This window comes from Lutzomyia longipalpis, chromosome 1 (assembly GCF_024334085.1).
Source record: "Lutzomyia longipalpis isolate SR_M1_2022 chromosome 1, ASM2433408v1".
NCBI classification, from domain to species: Eukaryota; Metazoa; Arthropoda; class Insecta; order Diptera; family Psychodidae; genus Lutzomyia; species Lutzomyia longipalpis.
The window spans coordinates 15511093-15526844 of NC_074707.1; the positions used below are offsets into that span (position 1 = coordinate 15511093).

General features: G+C 34.9%; 2 protein-coding genes across 2 annotated transcripts in view; one reads left to right on the top strand and one right to left on the bottom strand.

The window, feature by feature from the left end:
* Nucleotides 1–15752, top strand: part of LOC129792167 (alkaline phosphatase-like) — a 531254-nt gene that overhangs the window by 193066 nt on the left and 322436 nt on the right. The window lies entirely within an intron of this gene.
* The window catches only part of LOC129786944 (nephrin-like), a 42103-nt gene that overhangs the window by 17921 nt on the left and 8430 nt on the right, over nt 1–15752 (bottom strand). The window contains exons 3-5 of the mRNA XM_055822211.1: nt 14442–14650; nt 5897–6059; nt 2293–2523 (exon numbers count right to left, since the gene is read on the bottom strand). Coding sequence (XP_055678186.1) covers nt 2293–2523; nt 5897–6059; nt 14442–14650 — 603 coding nt within the window. The remainder of the gene's footprint in view (nt 1–2292; nt 2524–5896; nt 6060–14441; nt 14651–15752) is intronic.

The following is a 15752-nucleotide window of genomic DNA, read 5'->3' on the forward strand; positions in this document are numbered from 1 at the left end:
ACGCTCTCATGTGCTTTCTTGGTTGGTTGCTATACCTGCATTAGCTTTCACCCTTGAGCTTGTGAATTAGATTGGAATGGAAAGGTGGTACCTTTACCTTACTTAAGTTCTGACTAACTGCATAGTTTTAAGAAACGGGCAAAAGGAGATAAGGAAATACGTACTTGAGATATCCTTTTAGTCCATTTGTGGGTATTAATAGTCTAATATTAGGCATTGGATAGATGAACAATGAATAATTTCTCACGTGTTTTCCTCCTCTATTATTTATTCCCATCCCTTATAATGTTTATATAGACTTGGAAAATGCTGTGGAAAATACCTTTGGGGGGTGAATCTATTTTGGATAGATATTGCTCTCATTTTTACCGCGATAGGGGTTGGGTTGTGCAATTAAAAATTGCAATCTTCCCAAAGGCACAAAATTCATAGATTATCACTCACATACAAACCATTTCGTGAGTGGCAGTAGAAGATGGTTTTAGACAAGCTTTCCATTTAAAAGGAAAAAGAAAGCCATTAAATAGTAAGTACTTTTCTACGTCTTCCTTTTCGCAGAATGGTGAAAGTCTCACCCTCAATGGAGTCCGTAAATTTTGACCGTCATGATATAACTTTCATAGACGTGCTTTTACTACTTCCTCAGCTCCCGACTTCTTAGCCATAGGGATGGAATCTCATACACATACTACACCCTTTAGTCTCTCTCCTTTCTCTCTTCCTCTCCCTTTGACTGTGTAAGATACCAAACCAAGAAAATCTCATATAGATACGTATAACATCGAGGTCTCATCAGCTTTTCTTATTTACGACTGTTATGTCCCTTGGTTACCTGACGATTGCAGTCGTAAATTGTAACTTTATTGTCATGCCGGGTGAACTTTTATTCTTTCCCCACCATTCTCTTGTCCAACCACGTGGGCTACCTCCGGTAAGAAAAAAAATAATATGTGCAAAAGAGGGGTGAAATTGCATTTAAAAAGCATACCAGAGGGAATATTACTTGGCAGCTGCCTCAAATGCTATGCAATTTGGTCAGTTTAGTGGCAATGTTTACGGATTTCCGAGAAAATCTTGAACCATTGCCGAGCGTTCGTCTTTAACCATCAAGCCACTTTTCCATTATGTAAGAGTAAAAAAAATTATAATAGAGCAATTTGGAATTACACGGCTTTCATTAGTTTTTCTTTTCACTTCTTAAAGTCGCTTCGGTCGATAATTTTAATTATTTCGAGGACGTGGTTTCTGACCTAGAGTAGTTTTATGTATTTTATTACTTTTTTACGGGATTTATTAAAGGTGTTACACCTCATTCATGAGGTAGAGTAGTCCAGGGCCAGGTGTTTTGGTGTCTAAAGCTTTAGGCAATTTAGGTATTTCTTTGGATGTGAAAAGAAATAATTTTCGAGTTAAAAACTAAAGGGAAAAAAATTGTAAAAAGTTTATTTTTAAGCAAATTATTTTAGCGAATGAAAATTTCAAAATTTATAGGTATATTAACCCTTTAAGGTCCGCGACTAATCTAGCGTGCTGAATGAACTAAAAATAATTTTTCGGGGTTCCTTTGAGCTCAAATAAGACATTTTTAATAAAAAATCCCAACTGAAAATTTTCGGTTTTTTTGTCCATCCTGATCCTGTGAGTCCTTGGGGACGTCCTTATGTGGTCATAAAATGATCAGGCATTGAAAAGACATACTCTTGTATTAATTTGGACTCAATGTTTAAAAAATAACTAAACAAAATGAAACATTTTTAAAATTGAGTCTATGGGTCACCTTAAAGGGTTAAGGTCCTTAAAATCCCCATCAAAGCCTTTTAAATCAATCACAGAAATAGAATTAATTATAATCCAACGCTTTTGCAGAAAAAGGAATCGAAATAGAACATTTTAATCACATAGAGAATATTTAAAAGCTCGCATTTTATAAAGGAAAATCCGTGGGTTTCCTCTATCGAAAATGTCATTGTATCATACTTATTTACCCAGTTTCAACGTGACCTTTTCCTGATAAATATTATATACCAGAGGTATTGTTGATAAATTTTGCTTTTCATCTTCATTACTTTTAATATTTCACCATAATAAGGCTTTACACAGGAGCCCAATTGACGTGGAAAATATCCCTGGGAGCACTCTGTGTGTGGGCTATATATGCGGGGAGAATGACGCAGTTATTTATGAGACCTCCCTTGGCCTAGGGCGAGGATGATGCAAATGAATGATGTGGCTTTCACATAAGAGGCTAATGAGTGGGTGTCACACAGTTGCAGGATTCACAGTGAAACTTACCATCCCGCCCCGTTTGTTTTTCTGCCGCCTTCAGTGTGAACGCCTGAACGGTCACTGAATCACTGCGACCTTTCACATTGGCAGCATAAATTAATATCCTGAGGAGACGTCCAGCGTCTAGACCACCGACTGCGAAAAGAGGTAACTTGGAAGACACATTTGCTTGCAGTAGTCCGGTTTCCTCATCAAATATCTCCATGATGAACCACTGCCGTTGTCCACCATCGAACCCTTTTTGCAGAAAGATAAACATTAATGTTGTTTGTTTAGTGAGAGCATCAGCAGAAAGATGCCAAAGCAAACATATTGCTCCAGCTTCGACGAGCATCTCGCAAAATGGGCAAAAAGATGCTACAAGGGCTGGATGGGAAAGGGGCAAGGGGGTGAGCTCTACCATCAAATACAGCAAAAGTAGATGAGATAGACCAACCAGAACCACACCGTCTTGTGATTCACAAAATGTCGAGTTGAGCAAAAGCTCCTGGCACGGTGCTGAGAAAACACTCTGACCCCCATTTTCAGTCACTCTGCACACCTTTTATCGCCCTAATTGAAACTTTGAATAACTCCGCTTGAACAAAAATTAGCTCCATGCTAAATTTAAAGTGTGGCGGAACATTAATTAAAAGGTCAAACATTTTCTTGCATTAACCGAAAATTTTACATTCAACTCAGCGCTGCGAGGGAATGGAATATGTTTTATGCGAGGACCTTCAGTACCGTCGTTTTTTATCCCTCTAATAACCGTCTTTTGCCTTTCTGCGGTCACTTTGAGCTTGAGAACACACAACCCCTTTAAGAATCAATAGGAAAAAGTCTTGAAGGCAATTGGAGTGTTAAATCTAATTAAATATTTTTTTTAATTCTCCTTTTTTCATGTCTCTCGGAAAATATTTTCACAAGTTAAGTCTCGGAGGAGTTTATCTTTTGTATATATCTGTTAATCCTTTCGCATTGACTAATTAAATTATGGAAATTATGTGAGGAAAAAGCTAATGTAATTATTAAATAAATAAATTTTATCCAATTTAAGATTAATTTTCCAGGAAAGTTTCTGGTTTATTTTATTGGTAAAAAACGGCCATAAGGTTCTATTTTTATGTATCTTTTATTTAATCAAAATATATTAAAAATACTATATGTTTGCAGCTTTAAGGATAACCAGGGATTACTTTTTTATTCTAAACTCATAATTTTTATGGAATATTTCTTGCTTGAAAGTTTAATGAAAGGAGCTTTTTGTGAGCTTTACAATTTGGCATTTAAAATAAATACATCAATCCTTCTAATTAAAAAAAAAAGTTGCCAAATTCTACTATTTCTTTGATTAAGTATTTAATAGTGCTAAAGTAAACCCTTTACAATAGAAAAGAATTCCTATAAATCAATATACTTGAAGAAAATTAATTTTCTTCTATCTGAGCGTGGTAAAAGCTCCTCGGTCATTCTTAACCTACTTATGTATGCAAAATAGTTCCCTAGTATCTCGTAAAATACTAAAAAATGCAATTAACATGGAGCGTCCTTGTCTTCTTAATTCCAATGAATTATAGTTGCGCAAAATGAAGGAGACTTTAAGCACAACATCGTTAAAGCATAGTCTGAACCGTAAGAGTAAAATTTCTCCTTTAACCCAATCGATAAGGTCCCCGGGGACGATATGTGTGCAAAAAGAGTTGCGGCGAAGAAAATCCTAACATGTGATAGAAACCTCTATGGGAAATTCCCATCGTCTCCCGATGTTGATTAACTTTTGCATGGCGAGAAAACTTTTTGAAGCATATAACTATACATAGCACATTGGACTTTAACACAAATTGCACTTAAATTGAGATTTTGGCGAAAGAGCACATAGAAAGGGGGACACAGTGTATTTTGCTGTATCACAAAAAAGCGTTCTCTTTTATACAAAAGTATACTTCTCTCTGTATTTTCACACGGTTTCATCCATATTTGCAAATTTTCCGAAAAAGGGAAAAGTTGCCGAACGCTGTTTGTGACTGAATGCAGGCAGAGAGAAAATGGTTAGAATCTAGTGGTGTCGTTGGTATCGTTTACAACTTTTACCCCGCAGTGTTTTACACGAAGAGCTTTTTGCTATATACATAAAGTATAAAACAGTGGAGATAGATGGTCAGATGGATGGACGTAGATGAAAGTAAAATTCATCGTAAAATTTATCTTCCATGTAATTCATTTGAACTTTTGCAGAATAAAATTTTAGATTGATTCTGTAAATTCAAGTACTGCGGGTTTATACTTTGTCTATTTGATTTTATTTACAATTGCGGGTAAAGGAGTTTATTCATTTTGAGGCTTTGTTAAAGTGTGGGACGAGATTTACAAAAATAAATAAAAATACGAAAATAAACGCAAAACTTTCACTTAAAAATTAAATTTTGGAGCAATAGAAAATGGGCTTTTTTCAGAAATTATCATTATCTTTAGAAATATGGCCATTGTATTCTCTATTTTTAATCGTTTAGTAGATTTTTCTACACAAAAGTCAAGACAGTCAGATATTGGTTAGCATCACGTCGAATGTACTCTTCTTTCCCATTAAGATTAATGAGCATAAGAAGTACATCCGATGTGCGGCTAACCAATATCTGACTGTATTACAAATTGTGTAATACAGAGTAAATTCTTAGACTCACTAGCAGTTAATTTAAAAATTTATATTTTAAATTATCTCAATTTCCATAATCGTGCAAGAAAATGTCTAAAAGAAATTTCCTTACCGTGCTGTCTCACAAAACGTATTGGAACAATTTAAATGAGTAGCAATTTTCAAGACCCTGTAGGAATGGTCAGATTAGGGATTTCTATAAGTTCTAGGATACTATGGATCTGTAGTGTACACAGGGCCGAAAAATTAAGCAATTAAGCCAAATTGAGCGTCTGCTGGGAAAACCTCTTCAATGGCTTATTTGTTTGCTGCATGTAAATGAGCTTCCGTTTCTTACATTTTGACAAGTGATGTAGAAATCCTGGAGGAGCCAACCGGACTAACTAATGACGTAGAGTACAAACCAATCTCCGGATATTAAAAATTCCAGGTTTAGACGGTGTTACCCTAAGCACAGATCAATCTTACATGCTAGATATGGCAAACGCCATCTTCTCAAGGATATTTAGCAGAAAATTAGCTAAGAAGAGGTCAGGCCCTCTGTGTCATGCCCGATGGCTAACAACAGCAAACCGAATAGTAAAGCTTTTTATTTCCACCGAAAAGTAGTACAGAATAAAAGCTAATAATGAAAATATCAAATATTTTCTAACTGACAGCTTTACTAGATAACATAATAACTTGTCCAATTCCAATAGCGAAGTCTTAAATCGAAAAAGTCGTGTGTATCATTTAATATCGTCATTATAGCTGAGAAATGAATAAATTCCTTTCCGTTCTGTTTAAAAGTTTTATGTTTTATAAGATTTATTGAAGACAATCAAAAAGATAATTAAATTGTCTTCTTAGAATTTAAAAGCAAATTTAAATTTCATTCAAAGCTTAATCGCAAGTAGAAGATGGTAGAGCTTTTATCGAAAATTCGTTTAACCTGGATTAAAAGAACTATATATAAGCAAAAAAGCAACGACTCACCTTCTGCACAATCGACTTCCAACGAATCCGACGTCTGGTTGATCAGCGTGCAATTGTAGGGTATATCTGGCTTTCCTGCTGCTATCAGATGGAATACACAGGGCTCCTTCTGCTGCCCAACAACATTATCTGCCCAGCACATAATTGTGCCAAAATCCATTTCCTGTTGAGTTTTTTATGTATTTAATTGTTGTTGTACGGTGCACAATGTGAAAATTGTGTTGAACGGGGAAAAGACATGAAAGTAAACAGGAAGTTTTGAGTGAATGTTAGCACGGTAGCGGACAAAAAAAAATGCTATCACATATGAAAATGTGTATAGAATTAAATTCCATTTGCAAAAAAAACCTCATAGGGAGGGTAGAAAGCCGACAGGGTGGATGAGGGAAGGTATAAAGCGGGAGTAAAAAAAAAACCTAATTCAGTTAACATACTCGACCCGCTTTTGTGTTCCGTATACATTTTCCTTTTTGCTCACTCTTCAGCTGCTCCCGCACATACTACCCTTACTCCTAGCAAGCTCGCTCCTCCACACCACCATGCGGATGGCAAAGAGAGTTCCCCAATATATAGAAAGGAAAAAAGCACTTTTTCGACGGTATTGTTGCTGGGTAGCTTTTCACAAAAGTACAACCTACACCACATTGTCATCTATCCACTCCCTCCCTCGTCCTCGTTCCAGGCCGCCAGCATCCCCACAACACTCCCCGAAAACTCACAGACTCCCAACACCACAATTTCATGTATGAATGAACCTGCGGGGGCATACAGTTCCTCCTACATCACACCCCACACTCGATATACCCCTTTTATTCCTTGAATTTCCCTCGTTTTTTTTTGCACCGCGCCACCTCACTACCGTGAGAGTACACAACGCTTTTCCCGCACTTTCGTGTGAATTTTCGCTATAGGACCATTTTTTTTTGCTGCTGCTACTGCTACTCCTCCGCACCTCGCACCTCCAAGCCCATCAGATGCAGATCAAATTTCATTATATACCATTGCTTAGCGGATATTGCGCGTGTAGATTCGGGCTTTTGTTGTTTATAGAACGCAACATCCGATCAATTTCAATTTGTGTATGTTTAAAAAACACAGATTTTCTTAGTTCTCACTTTACATACATAGGTACATAATACAATTTTCCCATGAAAAAGCTTCATATTGCACGACAATAATGGGATTTGAAAGAACATTTCAATGGATTTGTTTTAACTGAATCAGTTTTTTTTTCTAAATAGAATTATCAGAATAAAAATTGAATAATAATAAATTTCCCGAGAAAAAAATTACCTACATTTAAGCAAGTGAAAGTTCATTGGAGTCTGCTTGAACTTTTAGCAACAGATAGAACTTCACAGGAGGAGGGGGGAGGGTAAAAAACGTGGAAACTATACAAAAGTAGAATCTCTATTGTGCGTTGTAGAGGCGAAAAATTGTGTGTTATATATTAAAGTATATGTATATTGAAAAAGTTTTCCATTGGATATTTTTCCAATGCAACCACGAGATAAATTCATTTTCTCATCATTGCCTGTCATCGTTGGTGTCTTCCTTTATGTACCCGCCAAGAGTCCTTTCTGTGGGCAAATTGATTTTTTTCTTCCTCCCCCATCCGGGGGAGATTTTCCGCATTTTATCATCCCTACGACATCCCTTGTGCCAAGTCTTCGTTTGGCGCTCACGTAAATAAAGTGCAAAAGGGAAGATGATGATATTGCAGCTCCCTGTAGTTGCTCATTTTTCAATTCTTACCGCGCGTCATCCCCTCCCTTTTGCATCATTCTTAACTCAACTTCACCATCTTTCACCTGTCGAGCTATGCTTATTTTGCATTTTAAGTTTTCTTCAATGAGGTTAAGATAATTCAGGGAGAGTTTGGTGCCAAGTTTAATTTAATTTTTTTTATGCACGAGATTAGTTTATATATATTTTCTCTTAGGGAGATGGGTGTTAATTATATAATTTAAGCAAATTAACTCATTTTGGAACGGGGATTGTTTGGTGCTTTAATTAAATCTGAAAACGTCAAGCGTTGAAACAGGTTAACGTTAGAAAAGAAACATAAATCGTTGGAATCGAATAAATTGTTAAACTCTACAAATGCGAATGCAACAGAAAAATACCTTCTTGCATTAACTGAGTACACCTCTGAGTCTTAAATGTGTAAAGAAGATCAAATTACTCTATGTTCCCCTATTAAAAAAATCTGAGTGAAGTAATAAATTAATTCACAAAAAATTCCCTTTGACGATAATTAGCTTTGGTGAAATTTTTCTATCCTGGATTGCACGACTAAAGTATTCTGTTCAGTGCATACTCAACATAACGTTTTATGTTTTGCATTAAATGAACAATTTAGCAAAGAGCTCTTCAGAATTTTCCAACAATCATTGCACTTTTCTTTGTTCTTGATTTTTTTATCTTTTATCTTACTTTGTGTCTTAAATGGGATTTAAAGAAATTACATAATATGAAAAAAGTTTTTTTTCATGGAAAATATGATGATTGTTCCGTACACATAAATTAAAACTAAAATTTCAAAACAATTTTACAAATATGTTATAAAAAAAATATAGTAAAAAGTTGTATTTAGATAGGTACTTAAAATGATTTAGAAGCTAATCAATCCCTCAAAACATATTAACACGTTAATTATATTTCAATAGCATTATCTAAAAGCTAGTCTTATACAACAAATTATGCTTTGATTCATAAAAATAGTCAAAATAATCGGTTCAAATTAAATAAAACTGAATACATTTCACCTTGTTTTCATTTAAAGTGTTTTCAATTTCTAGCTCCCAATGTAGGTTAATAATACTAAAAACAATCTCAATACAACCCATCACGTTGAATTTGGTCTGTGATGTGATTTTGAGCAATGTGGCCAGCACATGGGGACCAACAGTGCTACCCGAGCGCCATAACGAATTTATCCACTTACATATCTTGATGACTGAAAATGGACTTTCCGTATGCCTTTTCACAGCACACCAGGTCAACCGGGGGGCGTTGACGATAGTTAAATAGATAGCATCAGGTTGATACGGGGGTGACTCGGGAAAGCATAGAACGGGGCGGTGAAAAGTTGATTTCAGAAAACGTCTCATGGATAAAATGGATACTGTCACTTTTGCTGTGTTGTTTCACTGAAAAGTGAGAAGAAAGCACCCGCAGTTTATGCAGGAAAAGCAGCGAATTTTGCTGCTATACATAAGCCAATGGGTTGAGGTAAAAATTTAATCTTTTGAGTGCTAAAAAAAGAAACTTTGAAAGCCTTTTTAAGGTTCTTCACCTCATACGTGGATTACATTCTATTCTTAGCTTAAATACGAAAATATTTTAAGGGGTAATATAATTAGATCTAATTTAGGGTTGCCCTCACAGTGGGGGGTGGTTCGTTAACAGCTGCTGTAGCCATCATTGTGTGTTACACAGTAAATCTGTGACGAAAGAGAAGCAGGGATGGAAAAGCTACATACCTACAGTTAGAATCTTCTTTTCAAGAATTAACAATGAAGTATTGTCTAACATCAGCACTATGCAAATAAGGTTGAAGCTTTTTAAAAGCTCTGAGAATGTTTATAATAATTTTATATTCATATTAAACTTAAACATTTAATTAGGAATTTCTTCTTATATAAAAAAATATTTTTCTAAGATAAAATGATGAAAGGAATCGAAGATTAGGTATTAAGGACAGTTGTGCAGCAAGTACCTACTTCTTAGCTACGTAGAGTAAAAAAAAACATAAATAATCATTTAAAAAATGTTTGAAAAAGAAATTTAATATACAAAAGCCATTCGATTGAATACTGATTATATATGTACTGTACATACATATATACATAATATAGTATAAATTATATGTATTTCCCGTATTTCCACTTTAGTGAATTAATCAAAATTGACTAAGCTTTTTGGAGAAATTTAAAAAATAAACAATCCTCTATTTTATATTGTCTGAAAATGACAGCACCCAATTTTTATGAATTTTTCCGGGAAACATTAAAAAAATTGAAATATAATTTTCACTTTTGTCTCTATCTCCTGATATCTGTCATATTCGTCTTCCTGTGCAATTCCCCCGATATGAAAAATGTGTTTTCGTCACAGAGTTGAGCTTATCGAAATCGCGAATTTCATTTCTCAATTTTTTCCCCTCCTTCCCAATTCGATATCTCTGTTCATATTAGTTGGTGTTCCACTTCGTGGCCAACACCAAGTATTGTAATCGTCGGAAAAACCGACCACCTCAGATCGGGCTCAAACTTAGTATGAGCACGTTTTAGACAACCCACATTCTGAAAATGGTGGTGGAAAAATTTTGATCCGGCCGGCCTGCCGGCCGGCCTGCCGGCCCGGACTCCACATTTTGCCTTATAGCTCAAGAACGGTAACAGATAGAGACTTCCGGTTTGAAGTTTTCTATAGAAATGTGGGTGTAAAATTTCATTTTTTCGCATTTTTAAAATCCAAGATGGCCGCCGTCCGCCATTTTGAAACACCGTCAATCAGTTCCCTTATAGCTAGAGGTCTGAAATTTTAGTATGTTATAGGGCTCAGTGAGACGTTTTCATCAACAATTCATACTTGACAATCGGTCAAGCCGTTTAGCAAATATGGCGGTCTAAAGCAAAAAGTGTTTTTTCGATATAACTTGAGAACGGCTTGATCGATTTTAACCATCTTGGTGTCAAATGAAAGGTATTGGGAAGCCCTACAACTGTCTAGAACATTCCAAGTTCCAAAAACATCCGCAAGAGGCGCTAAAATCAAAAACAAAAATTGCCTAATTTTAAGGGGCAATATCTCCGAATCCCCATCATCGATTTTCTTTAAATTTTGATATGTTGTGGCCTGACTCAATATCTTTCACCAGTCCGAAAATGAAGAAAATCTATGTCGCCGTTTAGAAGATATGGATATTTGAAAAATTCTTGCATTTGAAAAGTTCTAAGCACCATATCTTTTGAACCGCTTGCCCGATTTGACTCAACTTGGTATCAAATTAAAGGTTTCGCAATTATCTACAAGTTTCTAAAACATCAGAAACCTCTAGAACCATTTCTTCAGGACGAAAAGTGCGAAAAACTCTTTTTGTGAAACAAAAATCCGCCATTTTGTGTTCTACGGGTGACCTTGAAAATCACTGAGATATATATCATATTATAGCTTATTTCAGGACCTTTCCAAAACTAGTCACGAAATTTCTGTAGGTGTTATAGAACTAGAGATATGACCATTTTTATGCATCAAATTGCTGAATTTCACAAAAAAATCAACTTTGCCTACTAATTCTGCTCACAAATAGTATTACATCGCATAAACAAACTTCTATACGTTGTGGGACACCAACTCTTATAACTGGACGCGTTATGATTGACTTTAATTTTAGAAGAGCCATTGGCAGTCGAAAAAAATTCCCGAATTGGGAGAAATCTTCATTTTCAACGATTTATTGTGTGCTTTTCAATTTTCAATGGCTAACGCGAAGTCGTCGAAAGGTAAGGATGGCAAGAGCAATTAAAGTATGGCACAGCCAAGTGGCGGGAAAAAAGTGAAAAATTAAAATAGAATGAGATAAAATAAAAATTTGCCGTAGCGCAATAAATTTTATATAATTTCACCTCAGTTGAGAGAGAAATTTTCATTCCACTTGTGCCCGCCTGGTCCCATAAATTGATAACGTTAAATATGCATGAGGACTCTGCTTGAGACATCGCTACTTTGTGCACATACAGTCCAGCCATTTCGCTCCCAATGGATTGTTGGAAGCGATATTTAGGAGCCCGAAAGCGAAACTCTTAGCCACTCCTGCTCATACACCCCACATATCTATATTTCCCCCATAGCACATACACTCCCATCCCACCCCGTAATACCCATGTACCAGCAGACTCTTGAGCTATTTCCCTTATACACACCCTCAGCACAAACTTTCTATACCTACATATAGTATAGGCAAGATGGAGGTGCTGCATCTGACTCTGGGAATATCCTTCATTCTACTGGGATGGGAAAGTAACTTTTGCCAACACCCGAGGACACCGTTGAGATATCATTGGCGCCTTGACACATTTGGTCACACAGACAAGACGCCCACTGTGCAACATCTCAACACGGAGAATGTGGAGTCGGAATAATTTAAATACATACATACATATATATGTACATTTTAATAAAATCATATTGATCTCCCTCAGCACGTCTCTAAGGAATATACTTTCAAACCAGGACCTACCACACATAGTCCCCCCCCCTCCCTAACCACTACAACATGAACTGGAGGATTCACAGAGTGAATCAGCTCATGGTTGGAAGAGAGACTTGTGCATAATTTACATACACCGTAATTTGTCCCCAACTTCCCTCCCGACAGGATTTTTAATCACGGTCCAGTGGATTGACAAACGTTTGCCATGGAACTTTCCAGGCTCAGTCGTGGTTACGTGTGGTCTTCATAAACTTTGAATGAGTTTCAATTATGGCTATACGGAATTAGGTTACTGGCTGTTAATGAATATTTTCGACAACCCCTGTGCCCATATAATGAAGAGCAACACTACTAATTTTGAAAAACGGGGTGTTGTGAGTAAAACTATCAATGGATAATACTATAATGAGCTTATTAATATATTTAAGATTTATTCTGTACCTAACAGAATTATTTTCTTGTAAAAAAAATGCTTTTTGAACTTTTTAGTAAAAAAATACTAAAAAAGTTTTTAAAACAGGTTACAATTACTTAAAATTAGAAGGTTTAATGAGATCCTAGGAATATTAAATGTAAGGACAAATAATTCACGAATTGAGATGAAATATAGTGGTTGAATTAACATTCGATGAAAGATATATAATCTATACCTACCTATATTTTTTAGTAAAAAAAATGTTCAATTGGAACTGATTTAAAAACTTACAAGTGTCACTATATATTTAAAAGGGAACTTACTTTAAAAACGTAAATAATAAATGGTAAATGTAAGAAGATAATTTATTATTTTTTATTCATTCTTTCGATTATTTTAATAAATTAATCTTGTTATGGTGTGAAAACGTAAATTAAAGTTTCATTTTATTGTCTCTTTTTGTCGAAAAAGCATTAAAAAAACAATTTCTTACGCTCACACGCATATCTTTTATGTTAAACTTCTCTTTAGTAAGAATTTGTACACGAAAAACTTCAATTTGGCACCGTATTTACTTTATGTTTAAAACATAACCTCAAACTTCATTAGTTTTAACGTAAAATTAACAATATTCCATAATTGCCTCATTATTATTATACACTAAATGCATTAAAAGAGTAAAAAAATTAGTATACATGAGAAAACCACAGGCAAGTAATTAAAATCTCAATTTTGATGCAGTGGTGTCTGTAGCATTATTTTGCAAATAAGCACGCGCAAAGTCAAATATTTTCGAAAGCGCAATTTCGTGGAAAAATTGTAATTAGTTTTTCATAGCCGTGTTTTTTTCCTATTATATGTGTTATCATAACTTCAAGAGCAGAGAACTAGGTGATTGATTTTAAAATAAAACAGTATGAGCAGCAATTTTTGATGATACTGGCACAAAAACTAGGAGGCATAATATCAAAATTTATTAACTACACGCGGGAGTTGATTTTAATAGGTAATATACATATGTCACCATATCTTGTTATGAATTCAAATTTAGATTAGCTTTTTTCAGTTTCTTTTAACTCTGGACAGTCGTCCTTAGAATAACGTACTTAAAACCTTTTTTTTAGGTTAAAAAAGACGCCATTTAAAAAAAAATGGGCCGCCATTTGCTTTTGAGTCTACGAATCCCAATGAGGTTAGATTCTTCTTTTGTTACGCCCCAAGAAACACTTATGTCAATATTCAAGGTTCTAGTACATGTGTGCTTTCCTGCTGAGTTTACTCAACTAACTTATATCCGTTACGCAATAAGTAAGACTATTTTGTTAAAATCATAGTTATGTTCTTACGCAACTGAAAATTCGTTGATAGTTTTACTTTACGCATTTTACAATCTTATGTGAATTCTGCTTATGCTTACTCGCTTTTACTCCTTCATTATTTCATCTTACTTCTTACAATTAATACGCCTTATCGTGTACGCTTACTTCATCTTACTCAAATCTGTTAATTCCCTAGTTTTATAATGTTATAAAGTTAATATATATACTATGTACATATTTCATATATACATACATATATTGCATATAAATAACCTAGATTTATCGTAATCCGTGTTGATATGCAGCCCAGTTAAGCATTTATAAAGATAGAAAATCTACGTTGCTCTTTTACTTTTGCACCCCTTAATAGCGCAGGTATAGCCCTTTGGTTTCCCCCTTTGTATTTTACAGGTTTAAAGCTTCCCTAATATATCAATTGTCCGATCCCAGTAGCGAGCATTTAGATCAATAATCTCATGAGCGGTGGACTGTGTGCTCCCCATTTTGTGTTTGTATAGAAGAATGTGCGAGGCACAGGGAAATAATAGGTCAGGATATGCGGGGAGGGTGGATGAGAAGATGTAAATTTACCTTCACAGGTGTGTACGTTAATGTGGATGCCTGGGCAGAGTGGACCCTGTATCCACTTTGGGGCATATCGAATGTTTCTGCTGTGTTGTTGAAGGACCATTTAAATGTTTCTGGAGCTGGATATGCGTCCACTTCGCACAGTATCTCGGCCGGTTCGTTTCGTGCCACACCATAAATTCGCTTCTGGTCCGGACGACAGATTGGCTTATCTTTAAGGGGTGAGAGAAAAAAGAAGGGAATATAAATCACCATACATACAATATAGTCTATATGCTCCAAACCTCCCCCTTGCATGGTTTTCAAAAAATCTCTCCATTTCATTTTTCATAAATGTTTTATTTTGTATATTTTTATTTTCATAATTGTGACGTTATTTCAATGGAAATCATTCATATGTATGTATATAAAGTATCGTTGCGTGCTCACATAGTTCCTACATAGTTATGTGTAAAGTGTAAATCCGGATTAGAAACAATACTGGGAAACAATAATATTACTTGCGGAGCTTTCGAGCCAATATGAACGCAACGGGTGGCACCCGGGATATTGATTATATTGCAACGTAGAAAAGTAATTTATTTCCTTTTTTCAATTTATTATTTTTTTTACTACATTTTCAATCCGTTCTTTATAGCATTAAAACGTTTTCTTTTATGGTACCTATAACGTTTTAATTCTTTTTATTTAAAAAAAATATATATAATGACCTACTTCTTCTATAAGTATCATGTATGTACTTATGTATAGCAATTATGTACATATATTTTGATATATAGTAAAACAGATAACATAAGTAGCATAAAAAGCTCTACATCAAAACAAAATATATGTTTATATTTTTAATGCAATATTTTCCTGATTTTCTTCAGAAGTTTTTCTGGTCTTTTCAAAAGAAACTGTAAAAAGCATTTTCATAAAATAGTTTTAAGGAAAAAAAAACTACATGATGCGATAAAATATATAGGAGCGAGATTGAAATTCCAGATTTAAAAAGGAAAATAAGCATTAGTATATGCTGTGTGTATATATGTAATAAAAAAAAGTTTTGCGCTTAAAATGAAGGATGTTCATGAAAAATTCAAAATTCATTTTCGTTTATAAGTACATAGACAAGTGTATGAAAAAACAAACACTCTGTGAACAGTTTGAGTTATATGTATAAAGTTAACTCTGCTGAACGCTAAAGCTCATCGGAAGCTCCGCAAGCCCAGTGTGCGGGATAAAAAGGGAGTAGAGGGGAGCTTTTAGGTATTCCAATTCATATTCATTTGCTTATTGGCGGAGAGTTGAATTTTAAATTAAGTTAAATTC